Source organism: Hippoglossus stenolepis, chromosome 5 (assembly GCF_022539355.2).
Source record: "Hippoglossus stenolepis isolate QCI-W04-F060 chromosome 5, HSTE1.2, whole genome shotgun sequence".
NCBI lineage: Eukaryota > Metazoa > Chordata > Actinopteri > Pleuronectiformes > Pleuronectidae > Hippoglossus > Hippoglossus stenolepis.
Genome location: NC_061487.1, coordinates 19,412,248 through 19,427,098, shown reverse-complemented (window position 1 = coordinate 19,427,098; position 14,851 = coordinate 19,412,248). Strand labels below are relative to the sequence as shown.

Here is a 14,851-nt window from a genome sequence, read left to right as displayed (position 1 = left end):
TTGTAAAATACATTTTAATGGGAGTATTGTCCTCATTTAACAGTAAGGAATCGACTACTTAAAACAGGTATAGCCAGATGACATATCATTAAAATGGCTGCTGATGTAATCACCCAAAAATTACAGAAATACAAAAGAAAAGATAAATCCATATACACTACAATAGCAGAGCCTGAAAAATTCATGAAACGAAGCTGAGGATCTGTTCCACACCGCCTTCTGCAGATAACGAACATAGACAGACACACTTCTGAATGGTTGCAGGGATTTTGTGAAAAGAGGGAGAGTACATGCTCTATACTGAAAATGGGAAGATAAAGAAAGGATCAATGTCACAGTCTCTGGATGCCATATAAAAAAGACAGACAACATCCTCAGGGGAACTGCTGGGCAAAGATTTTAGTCAGACGAACGTTAGCTTGGATCTCTGTCTTGGCACAGAGCAACAGCAGAGACTGACAGACAGGGTGAGGTTAAGTTTCACAATTCAGGTATAACTGTCTTGATTTTGTACTTTGTGTCTTTCTGTGGATTTACAATGCCTCTCATAGCCTCGTCTATTCTGGATGCCTCTTCTCTCCCTCACCCCTCCGTACCTCCCCAGCTCTCACCCTAAGTGGCCAGTTGTCAAAGTCAGCTGAAGCCCAGTTAATGAAGAGGTAGATTTATTAGCGAGACATCAGTGGAATAGAAGAGGGGGAGTGGAACCCCCAGAAGCCAGCAAGCAAATACAGCCACAAAGTGTGCATACCAAAAGCACACGAGTAGGAAAAGAGACAGAAGAAGGATGGGATGAAAAGAAATAATGGTAAAGAAAGAGAAAATGAGACAAAAATTCATTAAGCAGACATGGGGAGATGTAAGAAAGCATCCAGTCAGAGAGACAGGGGGAGAGGCAGCTTCCCTCTCTTTTATCCTCTCCAGCAGTGGCTACAGAACAAGCTCTTACCGTCTGTTGTAGGTCTGGGATACCAATGCGGATGACCACAGTATTGCCTGTGGGTTCCTCCATGGGTGCTCTTGCACTGTGGCTCCGCTGTGCACCGGGACAGAAAGCCGGAACACCGACAGGAACAGGAACGCCGCTGTCCTCTTCCCGGGAGCTGCTGCTGTCAGTGCTGGCCCCCCGGCTGCCGTTTGCTGTGTGTGTGTAAGGGTGTGTGAGTGTGTGTGAATGTGTGTGCTGCTGCTGCTGGTCCTGCCGTGGAGGGCTGGGTGGCTCATGTTTGCCGGCTGCCGGACGCAGAGGCATGCTCCGTGTTAGGGGCTCAGTCTATGTCTCTCTCTCTCTCCACACACACACACACACACACACACACACACACACACACACCAATGACTCTCGCTCACACTACACGCACACTCAGCTTGCAGCGTGCATCATTTGCCTGCGAGAGACAAGAGGGAGGGAGAGAGAGGCAGAAAAGGAGGGTGGCAGAGAGGGAATGGGCAAAGAGGAGGAGGTAAAAACACAAAGAGAAGATAAGTACCAAGGAAAACTGGAAAAAAAACTGAGATTCTGAGATAAAGCAAGACAATTGATAGAATAGTGTAAAATGATTTAACTCTTATCTGTGATTTGCACAATAGATAATCATGAGGCAATTTGCCAAAATGAGGCACAGTCCGGGTTATGCAGGGGAGGTGGTTGGTATTCGTCCAGAACGATGTTTGGTAGGGTTTGGCCTTCCTGCTTCACTTTACCAGGCAATGATTTGATCAGCGACACCCCCCCAGAGATGGATAAACAGACACAGAACAAAGTTCTTTCTATTAAATGTTTTATTTATTTACTGTTTCATCATACAGGCCATGTACAATGTGACTAAACAGAAAACAGCATTCAAAATCAATTATATAGTTTGTATATAGTCATGCAGTAGTGGAAAATCACAATGTACATTTACTGATTAACTGTACTCCAGTAGAAGTTTGAGCTACTTGTACTTCACTGGGGTATTTTAATTTTATGCTATTTCATACATCTGTTCGACTACCAGGGTTTTAACTACTACTTTAATTTTGTCCGGAGGTGGCATGAAATTTGACAGAGGTTAGATCATCCAATATCTCACTAAAAGATCTAACATTAAAGAAAAAAGGTGTAATATATAGATTGGGTGAAACGGGTCAAGTTAAATAAAACAACACATTCAGTTAACTACAGTCACATTTTGGGGCATGTAAAGCTACCGAGTAGTTGGGGTATGAGGGTGGGGTTTAAGTAGAGTTACGGGTGCCAACATTTCCTGATGTACTAAAAATTCTCTCTGAGGGTGAACAACTTGCAGGTATATAGAGAAACTTCCTAGTTTACTCAGCTGTGGGAAGCTGACCTGGTGGAGTTTCCACCAAGCCAGAGGGTCCACCTCACTGTCTATGTGGGGTGGGGGACAGCAAATAGCTGTTTAGTTCAGCTTCTACAGCTTGCTCCAGTTGGACAGAAGATGAGGCAGTGACTGGGGTTGTCTTGAAGAAACTGCCCAGTGATTTATTTTGCCTTCTTCAGAGTGGCACTGGGTGGATGCGTGCTCTGGGCCTCTGGGTAAGTGGGGCCTCTCTCCTAGAACAGAGATAAGAATACAGCCTTAAAAAATACATTATTCATTTTGCACTGCATATTATGTTGTATATCATGTTCCATTCAAGATCATGCAATATCTGATTTGTGTATGTGAAACATTTTATCACCAGCCCTTGTGTCAAATAAACATTATAATCCAATTACCTTCCGTGCTGTTGCTTCCATTTCTGACATAACCCTGGTCTTGATGTCTGCGACCTTTTCGTTGCTGATGTAGCGGACTTTGAATCTGGATCCATGAAGCACATCATGTCCAGAAGTTCTTGGGTTGCTGGTTTGTCATACTTAGTGTTCATGTAGTCCAGGATTTTCTTCTTAATGGACTTCGTTAAATCACTATCTTCTTCCTTCCCTGCAAGAACTGATGTCTTCATCAGATGAAGGACTAGTTTCAAATATGAAACACTCACGTAACGCTCACCTGAAAGAGCATCTGTAAATTATTGCAGAGGCTGTAATGTCTGGTTTAGTGTAGCACATCCATGTCCTGCCAGTTGGGAACCAAATGCCTTGATTTTCTGTCTGAGGGGAGAATGTTAGATAATGCCCGCTGCTGCTCCAGGACTCTTTCGATCATCTTTTGCCTGGAACCTCACACCTAGTGGGTCATTCTGTGATGAGTGAGTGCTCTGGGAGGTTGTGATCCTGCTGTGCTTCTTTCAGTGCCACTTTCTATTTCCAGCTGTGGGAGAAATGTCCCACCAACTTTTTGCAAAGCCCAGTAGCTCGAGCAATGCGGCCATAATCTTTAGTGGGGAGAAGACTAAACATTATGAATTAAAACATGGACAACTGCAATATATAACTTAGTTTTATAACTTAAATAATTAAAGATAATACTACCAATACTACAGCATTTGAGACAGACTACAATCCCCTACCATTTAGTAGTCTAACTTGTGTGTGCATGAGCTTAAAATCAATAGGTTATAAAACATGCTATACAATACAAAGTCTCTGCTGTTAATTTTTCATCTGTCTCACTTTGCTCTTTATGCTACCCTACACACCCTATGTGTGTATTCTCCACTGTAGCCTCTCCTCTCCCTTCAACGGTCGTCCCCTCCCACACAAAATGGTCATATTATGTCAACAAATAATCATACCTTTTCAAGTTTCAAAACAATAAGACTACATTATACACTATCATTAGAGTGACAAGCAGATCAGTTAATTCCCCCAGCCATTTAAACACTTACCGATGGCCAGATGTAGCCTGAAGTCTGACACAGTTGTTGAGCTCGGTGGCCTTCACAATGTTGGTGCCGTTGTCCGTGGTGATATTCACTTGCCTGTCATCATGTAAATCCCTGCTGTCTAACACCTCACGTAATCCAAGAGCTATCTTTTCACTGGTGTGCGATTCTGGGAAATATAGTCTCTAGACATCGTGTTTTCAGTTCAAAGTCCTCAGTGAGGAAATGCACAGTAAAACTCATGTAGGGCTCTGTTGTGCGACTAGACGACGGCTAGGCAACCTTTACTATCAAAAGAGCCATTTTGCCCCCTCTTCCACCAAATAAAATTTGTCTGGATAACACAGCTTATAAAGTTTTTATATAGTTATACTCAGTGTTGTGCCAGTTCACACCTAAAATGAACTAGTTCAAAGTTCAGTTCATGCAGATGAAAATGAACTAGTTCACGTTCATTTGTTCCATTGTTTATTGGGATGATTTAGATGACAAACTTACGATTATGTGTTTAATTATTAATCGATGTGTCGGATCATGTCTGCGCGTCGCTCAGGTCAATTTAACACCGAGTCCTGACTGTGTGTCACGTCTTGTGTTGTACTGAGCACAAAATGTTGTCATTTTTCATGATGTTTAAATGCAGTCTCATAAACTCTTGAGCGAATCAAACAAACACTAAGTTACTTCATGGCCTGATCAGGTCCTGATAGTAGTTCAAGTGAGAGCAGATGGCCTCTGTTATTTCTTTGTGGCGCTTTGAGGTTTTCCCATTAGGAGTTGCAAAACTCTGATGAATGGATGTCTGTTGGACAGCTTTGATGCTACTTGACTTAACGTGAGTAGGTTTGCCTTGCTAACACTAGATTTTTTAAACTCTTCGCTGATCTGAGCTTGTGTTGTAGGTGGCTATAGAGATTAGTCGCGTTTCCTCTGGTTGTTGCCACAAGTGTTTGTCAGGACTTGCATAGTACCTGTTTGTGTAACAGGTCATCTTTGTTGTATCCGATATAGTTCCAAATTAATGATATGCTGTTCTTTTTAGCCAAAAGTTATTCTTGTGGCACATGTCGATGCCACCAGGGTCTCACCACAACAGCCAGAGACGAACCATTCACTTTTCAGCATACTTTATTCCTTCAGAACACACAGGGTGCAAACATAAATTCAAAACTAAATGGAAAATCTTTGGCTTTTCAGTTTAGCTCTCCAGTCTCTCATGTGTCTCTCCCCCCATGTGTTTCTGTGTCTCCATGTCTCCCTTCTGGCCGCTCAGCTGCTGCCTTCTGAATCCAGGGAGAGCTGATTGGCCAACTAGTCTCAGTTGTGCCAATCATCTCTCCCTGGTTCACATGGAGGTTCTCTCTGAGCCTGTTCAAGCAGTCTTTTGCGATACGTATATTGAGCATGTTGTGCATTGTGATGCCGATACATTTTCGATATATCGTGCAGCCCTAGTAATGAAAAAGTGTCAAAGTCTCGCAGCTGTTAGTCAATCTTGGAAATGTCAAGTGGAAAAGAAACAAACACTGCAACACGTTTGGCTTATGCAAGGTGCAATACTTCCAATATGATTAACCATTTAAGAAGACATCACCACTGACTGTTGACAGCGCAATGAATGAGAAATTCTTTGACCAAGCATTTTAACAGTCTCTCAATACAGATTTAGTTGTGAACCGTTCCATCTCCAGATAGCACATGCAGGACTTTTCACTTTTTTGCTGTAGTAGTAAGTAAAGGATCTTAACGCTACACAGTCCACCATTTGAACAAGATAACTTCTCATGCAAGGAAAATGTGCCACAAAACATTTGTGGCAGGACTGTAAATTATTAACTATGAGTGTAAGTCAGTGATATGCTCCATTGTGTTCTAAGTGTCCTCACTGTTTAGTTTCACAAAAACATTGTTTTCTTATACAGGGAACATCAAGAAAGGGAAAATACAAATGATGAAATCTCTGAGGCTGATGTTGCACAGAAAATGTTGAGCTGACACATGCTGATATATGCACACAAAAATGTTCCGGTATATACAAACTAAATAGACAACGTAAACTTTTTTATATTGTAGTAATACCATTTTATACTGACATCATTATGTCACCATTTGATGATGGCGATAGGCTGTATATTTTATTGGTGGCAAGAGTTTATATATTACTATACCATATGACATCACTTATCATATGATATATATTCATTTTCTGATCAATAAGCCTTCGTTCATCTCTCTAGTGCTGCTATTTGCAGAGATATATGGAATACCTTGACCTTTAACCAATCTGCTCCAAAGGTTTATCATCAAGAGATACCCTCCCCAAGAAATATTGCCACCAAGTTTGGTGAAATCCCACCCATGCATTCTTAAAGGGATAGATGAAAATTCATCGTGGGTGAAGTGCTCGAGTCCACAAAACACTTCCGGAGTCTCAGAATGTAGTCGCGGGCACATCGTACATGCGCGCGCACGCACACTTGTTTTATTATGTCTAAAGAAGTGGTCATGATTGACTTCAATTGTATTGGATTCAGCTGCAACACTACCCCTGAGACTCCAGAAGTGTTTTGTGGACTCAAACACTTCACCCACCCCTCCATCGGCATAGTGGTGAATGAATGAGTGAATTTTCATTATTCGGTAAACTATCCCTTTAAGTTATTTTGTGCATATACACACACAGGGGAGAAAACAACAGCCTCTTTCTGGCTATGCTGTCAGGGGGAGTAATCAACATTCGTCTGCTGGATTCTTCCAGTGCTCCTCTTGTTAAGGTTCAGTGTGTTGCTGGATTTCCTGTGATGATACTTTTAGCAAAAATATCACATCATTATATCAGAAATGCCTCTGATTCCTGCAGAGATCTTCTATGAGAAAAGAGTTTAAAAGCAAATCCTGCTGCTTTCTATATGCTAACAACCGTTTGGAAAATCTTAAATGGCAAGAGAGTCTCAAAACAGATACCAAAACAGCTAACTTTGATGGCATGTGTTTGCTTTCAGCTGAGGTAAACAAACTCTATGGAAATGTATTCGGTTGTCAAAATTAACCTCTTCGCATGGTTAAAAAATATTTTGACACAAAATCATTGTCACACATTTTCTTCTCACTGAAAACCACAGGCTAAATGTGCTTTTCACCCAGCAGAAGTTAGACTGTGTGTATTTCCCTGCACTACAGAGACTTGCATGTGAGCACCCTGCCACTGCTGGACACTACACTATGTAATCCCATTAGGACTGGAGAAAGAGCATGGCAGACAGCCCTAATACATTAGAGGATTTAGCAGATCACTCTACCTGTAAGTGACTGCGGCTTGCCAGGTCTACAGAGCAAGGGAATTTGATGACTATTACCCAAACCCTGTAGTGTAGCTCAATATTCACAGTTTATGAAGTGATTTTTTTGCTCTTGCAGTATTTGCCACATGGGTCTCCATTAGGGGTGTAACGGTACATGTATCCGAACCGAGAATTTCCGATAAGGGCCTTTCGGTTCGGTAATTAAACAAAATAAATTCTGCACGTGGACTCGTTGCATTTGTTCGGTACACGTGCAGAACTTATCTGTGTGCATGTGGGTCTCCATGTACTTTCAAAGTGGATTACCGACAAATTACAACAAATTTCATTCATAATTTCTAATTCTGTTCGAGTTGATACGAGTACCAAACTGCAAAACTTGAACTTTTATTTAGAATGACTGATACCTGATGTAATTTTGGGTGCATAAATAGCATAACCATGATAACTTGAAGGCTTCAGTTCAGGGGATGTAGCAAACAAAAAGCAATAATGTTTCCCCCTAGATAGTTGGGGCAGGGACAGAGAGACATTTCATCCTACTTGCATCATACATCGATAAACTGTGTGTGCTACAGCACTTGAAAAGTTCTACTTACAGGGAAATGGTTATCTGTCTGGACAAATGGAGAGAAAAAGAAGGGAACAAAGCTTTGGGGCTGATTACAGAACACTTTTTCACTTTTAATTTTCACCTGCATCGTTCACAGGCTTTTACAATCTAATGTGACAGATGTTAAATACTTCACACAGAGGGCACATTTACAAATAAAATTGGTGTTCTAGGATATTGAAAAACTGTAAAATTAACATTTGATTTGACGCTTTACACAAATGATATTTTGACAACATTGCCTGTTCAATGTGTTTGTAATATATCTTAGAAAACTACTGTAAAAACCACAATGTACACAAAGATGATTAAGGAATCCTCATTCTTTAAGCCCATATACATCTATAAGGTGTGAAGTACAAGCAGCAATTGTTTAAGTTTCTGCCAACTGTGTTTTCCAAAGTATACTAGCCCATTTAATGAGGATGTCCTCTGTCTGTACAATCAATGCTGTTCTTGATGTGTTTTGTCATCAATTATTTTGCTGAAATTTATTAACACTGAAGACAACAGCACCACCTCTACTTGGCAGAACTTAACCTCGCAGCTGAGTGTGCACACACATTTACATAGAGCACGTGGGGGCGGGACTGATACAGAGAGACAGAGTTGTTTCACTATTAATGTGCTCGCATTGTTTTGAAGTTGAGCCAGAGGTCGTAAGTTCTACACGAATTTTGTATCACAACTGCATCAAAACTATTGTTTTGGAATTGAAAATGACTAAGATTAATTATCCAGCTGGACTTAGAGGAGTAGTTGGCTGTTTGGCCATCTGCCAGCACTTGGAAAGCTCTGCGGACCTGGCCTGAATAAAATGACATTGGCTTACCCAGGGCTGGAGGATAATTTACCATCTCTCTCTCTTTAATTGTATAGTGACAACGTTTACCTGCACATCTAATAATCGGTGTAGAGTGAAGTCTTATATCTCTTTAGAGACTTGGCTGGTAACAGAGCATAAAAACATCTGGCATCTATGAGTACCTATAGTTTAACACTGCAGTACAGATTCTTTCTAGCTACCATGTCTTGGGAACATTAAGAGAGTGGACTAGAATTATAAGGAGGCTCGCTCCCATGCATCAGCTAACAGCTACTGCCTCTTCTCTCCTAAACTCAGATCTCTTTCACCCCACCCCCTCTCACCCCATCTCTTGCGCTCCAGCCCAGTGAAAACAAAGTGAATAATTCATGACCATAGCAGTGTGTGCATGGATCCAGTGCAATGTATGTGTGTATCTGAAACATTCGCTGGGCTTCATAAGTCCTTGCCGTAGAGCTATACTGTACATGAGGACCTTCACAAGCACAACTGAAACCCACTGCAAGCCCTCAGCCAGCCTTACCTGGCCCCCTCCAAGATATATGCACTAGAAAGAAAGAGGCAGGTGCAGAGGGAAGAAGAAGAAGATAAAGGTGAGCAGGCTGACTGCATGAAGCAGAGAGGGTGACAGAGGATGTGGCCGAGACAGTAAGCAGGTCAAGCAAAAAGTAGAGAGAAAGGGAGCGAGGAAGAAAAGGGGAGGGAGGCGGTGAAAACAGAAAAAGAAGGTGGTAGGGCTGCTGAGAGGGTGGGAGGGAGGGAGGGACGGAGGGAGAGCACTACGTACAGTCAGCTTTGACAAACCAGCCACATAGCCTGTAGCCTGGAGTAAATGTGATAACTGTTCACAGACCCTATCAGAGTATGCTTCACGCTCCTCTACACCTGGTAAAGCAAATGTCATGGCCACTCACAAACCAGAGTCACCTGGGGCCACATTTATTCACACACATACACATTTTATCTCTCTGTCCCTTACAACATTTCCATTCATTCCGTCTTCCATTCTCTTGCAACCTCACTCTCTCATAGTGAATTGGAATGAGGGTACTTTATTGGTAAGGTTGAGAAGCATCAAACAAAAAGGGAGACTGTGGTTTAAGCTGCCTGCTTTGGTGCTCTGCAGTTAGGGTTGAGTACCGTTCACATTTGAACCACATTTTTTTACTCTCTCTGTATGACAAAAAAATGTCAGACCAGGGTTTTTCCTGCATCTAGAATTACGAGGCGGCAACCTCCATCAAATTTCGTGCTACTTCCTGACAAAATTCGGAAACAGCTTAAAGTGATTACGTTTGTCCCGGGCCAAATTCATCACTATAAGCAGTTGATTACTTTAAAAGAATTGTGTAGCTTCTGTATGATAGTCCCAGAACTTGAACCAAAGATGAGTATGGAGAGCCGGAGGAGATGGAGAGCCGGAGGAGATGGCGAGATAGTGGAGCGGTGCATGGCCACAGTCTTCACTCAATGCTCATTTTGTCAAAAGTGTAAAACCCTAAAAGCAGGAACTTGTGAGAGGAGGAATTTCAAGCTACAACACTTTCCATCTCATCTAACGGGCAGTGAGAATTCACATTGCTGATGCTTAAACATCATCTTCTATCACAGATTAGTCACTCTTTTTAAACAAAACAGTACCTGATCCATCCAGAGCACAGGGCCACATGCAGAAGCCCCATATGGAAAATTAGCCATGCGCTAAAAGCTTTTGGAATCAATACTTTACAGTAGCTGCACCACATCCCAGAGCCACAGTCTCTATCCAGTTTGGATGGCGCATGGGCTGACACAGCAAGCAGATGTGCCCGACTCCTCCTCCTCTCTCACACACACACACACACACACACACACACAAACACAGCTGACATACATGAAAACTACAGTGATATTCGTTGGCTCAGAGCAGCGTTATGTTATGCCCTTTATGCGTTATAATATCAATATTTGTCTCGATTTGGCTGCAAGGGTAGAAATCCTGCTTGGCAAGCTCCTTTTCTGAGGATTTTCAATCCGTCACCCCTGCAGACTGAACTGGAAATGTGACAAAGTGACGAAGAGAAACATTTTTAATGTTATGGAAAACCTATTGCATCCCTCTTTTTTTTTTTTTCAAATACTGCAAAGGGTACATTTGAGGACATGGCTATTTCTACAATCTGTCAGAAAACATTTTGCAGATTTGAGTCTGGGAATTGCATCACTACAGCTGACAGGATATATTTAATACTAGCTTGTAGAAGCGCTTTCTTTTAGAGACACCAACACATGCATACTGTTATATTAACATGCATACATTCAGGAAATCAAAAATAAAGTACAGTATGTTGTTTCCCTCGACATACTTGATCACTTCTGACAAATAAAAATCAGATTGTAGCTGACAAAGAAGACAGGTTTGTAAAGTCAGTTGTGTACAAGGTATACAGCAAACATACAATTGGGATGCAGAAGAAAACAGGCTGAGACACTTTATAATGATCAAAATCCTGTATTCCAGTACCCATTCCTCCACTGCATCCTCAATGATTTTCCTCCCATCTTTGCAGTTATTACATCCTCTTGTTCTCAGAAAATCTTGCACTGTCTGTCTCTCAGTTTATAAATTCTCTCTCTACGGCCACAGAAAGTTGTGGATGTATGGTATCTGTTGATCTCTGTGTTTCCAGGGTTGCTGCTCGAGTGTCGGTTTGGCTCTTTGATGCTGCCTGCCTATTAATAATCAATGGGGCTCCCCAGAGAGAACTTCATAAAACCTGCCAGCCAATTAGAACGCGTTTCATACTATGCACTGCCTTATCTCTTCACACACCACCACAGTTCTAAAAAGGCAGGTCGGGGACCTGGGGAGGTCAAGGATGTCACTGTGCCAGGCTCAAATTAATGCTATCAAATATATGAGAGACTGGGGAATCAGGTTTTGTAACTATTAGACTAACAAACTGCAACATGCATTTTAACCGAACCCGTTCTCATTCCCAGATAGTTTGGTTTTTCCATTTGAATGAACAGATGAACACAGGAACAACATCAAAATATTGTACCTCCAGCCTTGGCTGTTGCTGATGTAGAGATGGTGGTTTTAGCCTTAATACATGTTCATATATTTGTACATGTTAATTCAATTATTTGAGCATATATTTACTCATATATATTATGGGACTGGAAGAACAAGAGATTTTAAACTATTTTGAGTGAGTATTATATTGCATTAGTAAAATGAGACATTCTTAACATTTGGAATGGTTACATTTTTGAAAAGGAAAAAGAAAGTGGACTATGTCATCCTGTTCCCCATTTCTTCCACAATCAAAGCTATAAATGTATTTTATTTCATTATAATGTTTAGGTGGTATTCTTACCTTTTATAGTCTGAAGATTTAGTTAAAATATTGTTTGATGATGATGTTCCATCATAATAGGATAAAAAGATTGTTAATTAATATATTTCAACAGATGCAACATTGAGGACAAGGAACTACTTAAACATGCTGTGAACATAATTAACACAAAGGTGATTAACTGTATAACACTGTGCACCCCATTGATTTGAGTATAGCTGCATTTTACCGGTGGGAGTAAATTTGTGCATCCCAAGGACATCTGAATATGGATTTAGGTTTAAAATTTGCATCACTAGTTCCCTCTAATTTATCAGTACAGGGAGAGAATGAATATGAAACTGACTGAAGGTAAGCCACTCTTTATAAGATCAACCAGATCACTCTCAACCAGAGATATAAGCCATTACTAAGCAATCTATTCCTGAGCTATTATGACTATTGATCTACATCTGTCGTTTGTCAGAGACACACTGGGTCACAATCCAGTCAAGTGGCAGCTTGACACATCAGAATATAGCTCTGATATAAGAAATCATGCTTAGAAAAATCACTAAAAAAATCTAAAAAAGTCAGGCAACCTTATAGCTGAATAGTTGGGGCACATGATACATGGATGCCAGGTTTCCAGTTAGACTCCCAGCCAGCGGGTGTGTGAGATGGGGAAAATTGAAGACATCGTTATAACGGAAATCTACTATGTAGCTGACACATACTACCAACATACGCACTTTATTTAGCCTTATCAGTTAAAAAGAATAACATATTAAAGAAGTAAATACAGAGGACAACGTGCTATACTTAATGTGTCGCTAGGCAACCCCTTGGTACTGCAAGAACACAAAATCTTGTCTGTGACTATCAAATAAAAGCACACAGCTTAAGAAAATAATTGTGTTGTAATTCATGCTGAAATTTGAACAGATGGAAATTAACCTGAACAAAACAAAGCTTTATTTTGAGGCGATACGATGGACAGACATCTTGAGTGGAACCCTAAATTAACTGATACAGGCTATGCAATAATTGTTACTTATATATTCATTTTAAAGTAAGTAAAATTATGAGTGTCCACAACTTGCAGTTCATTCAGTCAGACAGTAACATCAGTAAAAACCTACATCTACCATCAGACCTGCTTGAAAGGCAAAAGATAACTTTGCTGGGCAATTGCAAAGTGCTAATGTGCATATGTGAAAACCGCTGCTGAATACATGCATGCAAAATTTCCCTGGTTCAATTTCAATCTGTAGGGATGTGGACAAATATATGAAAAAAAACATACATATGAACAAAAAACACTCAGAAACAAGTCTTTGCTGTAGGATTCTCAAGTAGTTAAAGTATTTTTCTGCAGATGCATTAGTCAGTTCTTGCAACATCCCCTATTTTCACTGTTCCTCTCTGTCATCTTCACTGATATAGAAACTGATAAAGGTTGGGAGCAAACAGTGTTTCAGCTCAACCCATCCCCAACATTGTGAGTAATGGGAAAAGAGAAAATGGTAGAGCAGAACAGCTACACTTTACAAAAGGGCAAATCCTCTTCAGCAATGGCTGCTTGCTGCAAAAAGTCTCAGCCTCGTGTCCACAATTTATGAACCACTTTTCATAACATCTGTGAATAATACCATGATTGTCAATACGTCCCTCCTGTCAGGTGTGTTCCCAAAGGCCCTGAAAACTGCCATCATCAAGCCCCTCTTAAAAAAAGAACACTCTAGGCACATTAGTCATGCACAATTACAGCCCATATCAAATCTCTATTTTTTAGGTAAAATAATTTAAAAAGGCTCTGTTCCAACAGCTGAAAAACTTTTTTGCACAAAACAGTTTTGATGTCCTTCCAGTCAAGTTTTTGACCGCACCACAGCACTGAAACTGCTCTAGTTAAGGTCTTAAATGACTCGTCTAAGTCTTCGTATTACTGGATCTCAGTGCTGCATTCCACACCGTGGTGTGTTCACAGGTCTCGATCGATCAGAAAGGCGCAGCTAATTCAAAATGCTGTTGCTCGAGTCGTCATTAACATAAAGAAAGTGGATCATATCACTCTAGTTCTAAGATCTTTACACTGGCTCCCTGTCTGTCTGTCAAAGTCAAAAATATTTTGTTGGTTTATAAAGCACTGAATGGTTTAGGGCCAAAATATATTTCTGATCTCCTGCAATGTTATGAACCATCCAGACCCCTAAGGTCATCTGGAACAGGTCTGCATTCTGTCCCCAGAGTCCAAACTAAACATGGAGAAGCAGCGTTCAGCTTCTAAGCTCCTCATTTGTGGAACAGGCTCCCAGAGAACTGCAGGTCAGCTGCAAATCTTTTTAGATCAATGCTCAAGACATTCCTGTTTGCCACGGCCTTTTCTTAAATAAAAAAATTACTCATTTCTTACACTGCAGTGTTATTTTAACTATTTCATTTCTTATTGTATTTATTTATTCTTTTATTTTGTATATACCTCTTTTTATTAATTTTTTTATGTATTTTGTATTTTCTTTTACAATTTGTCATGATGCATTTTGCCTTGTTGTTGAAATGTGCTATTTAAATACACTTGCCTTGCCTTGATGAAATAAGATATTTTACAAAACAAGCATTAGATGGCCTTTCTGTGTTTAGTTGGTGCCATCCTAGGAAACGAACAAAACTAATATGACTTTGAAAACTCAACATGTTAGCACCACAGTGTCGCTTTAGCACTGCAATATCATACTGAGAGAGAGAGCAATAGTGATGGTTGTAACATGTTTGACTTCCAGTGTGCTGCCTGATGTACGAGCAGCGTGTTGACTTTGATATAAGCCCCGTACAGTCCTGCCTAAAATGTTTTCATTTGTGTGTAGCCATCATCTGGTTCTTACTCTGGGTTTACCAGTGGTAAATACTTTCCAACAACTGCGCAGCTGGAGTGATGAATGTGATCAACTTCATATTCATAACCAAACAACCCTGAATCACTGCAAGGTTTCTAGTGCTTCCATCAGTT

The 14,851-nt window shown here is 40.7% G+C and overlaps 1 protein-coding gene across 5 annotated transcripts in view; it reads right to left on the bottom strand.

Moving 5' to 3' along the window:
- The window catches only part of shank3a (SH3 and multiple ankyrin repeat domains 3a), a 150,712-nt gene that overhangs the window by 125,537 nt on the left and 10,324 nt on the right, over positions 1-14,851 (bottom strand). For all 5 annotated transcript variants that reach the window (XM_047339979.1, XM_047339980.1, XM_035157511.2 and 2 more), the window contains exon 2: positions 950-1,388. In XM_047339979.1, the coding sequence (XP_047195935.1) occupies positions 950-1,252 (303 nt within the window). In that variant the 5' untranslated portion in view covers positions 1,253-1,388. The remainder of the gene's footprint in view (positions 1-949; positions 1,389-14,851) is intronic.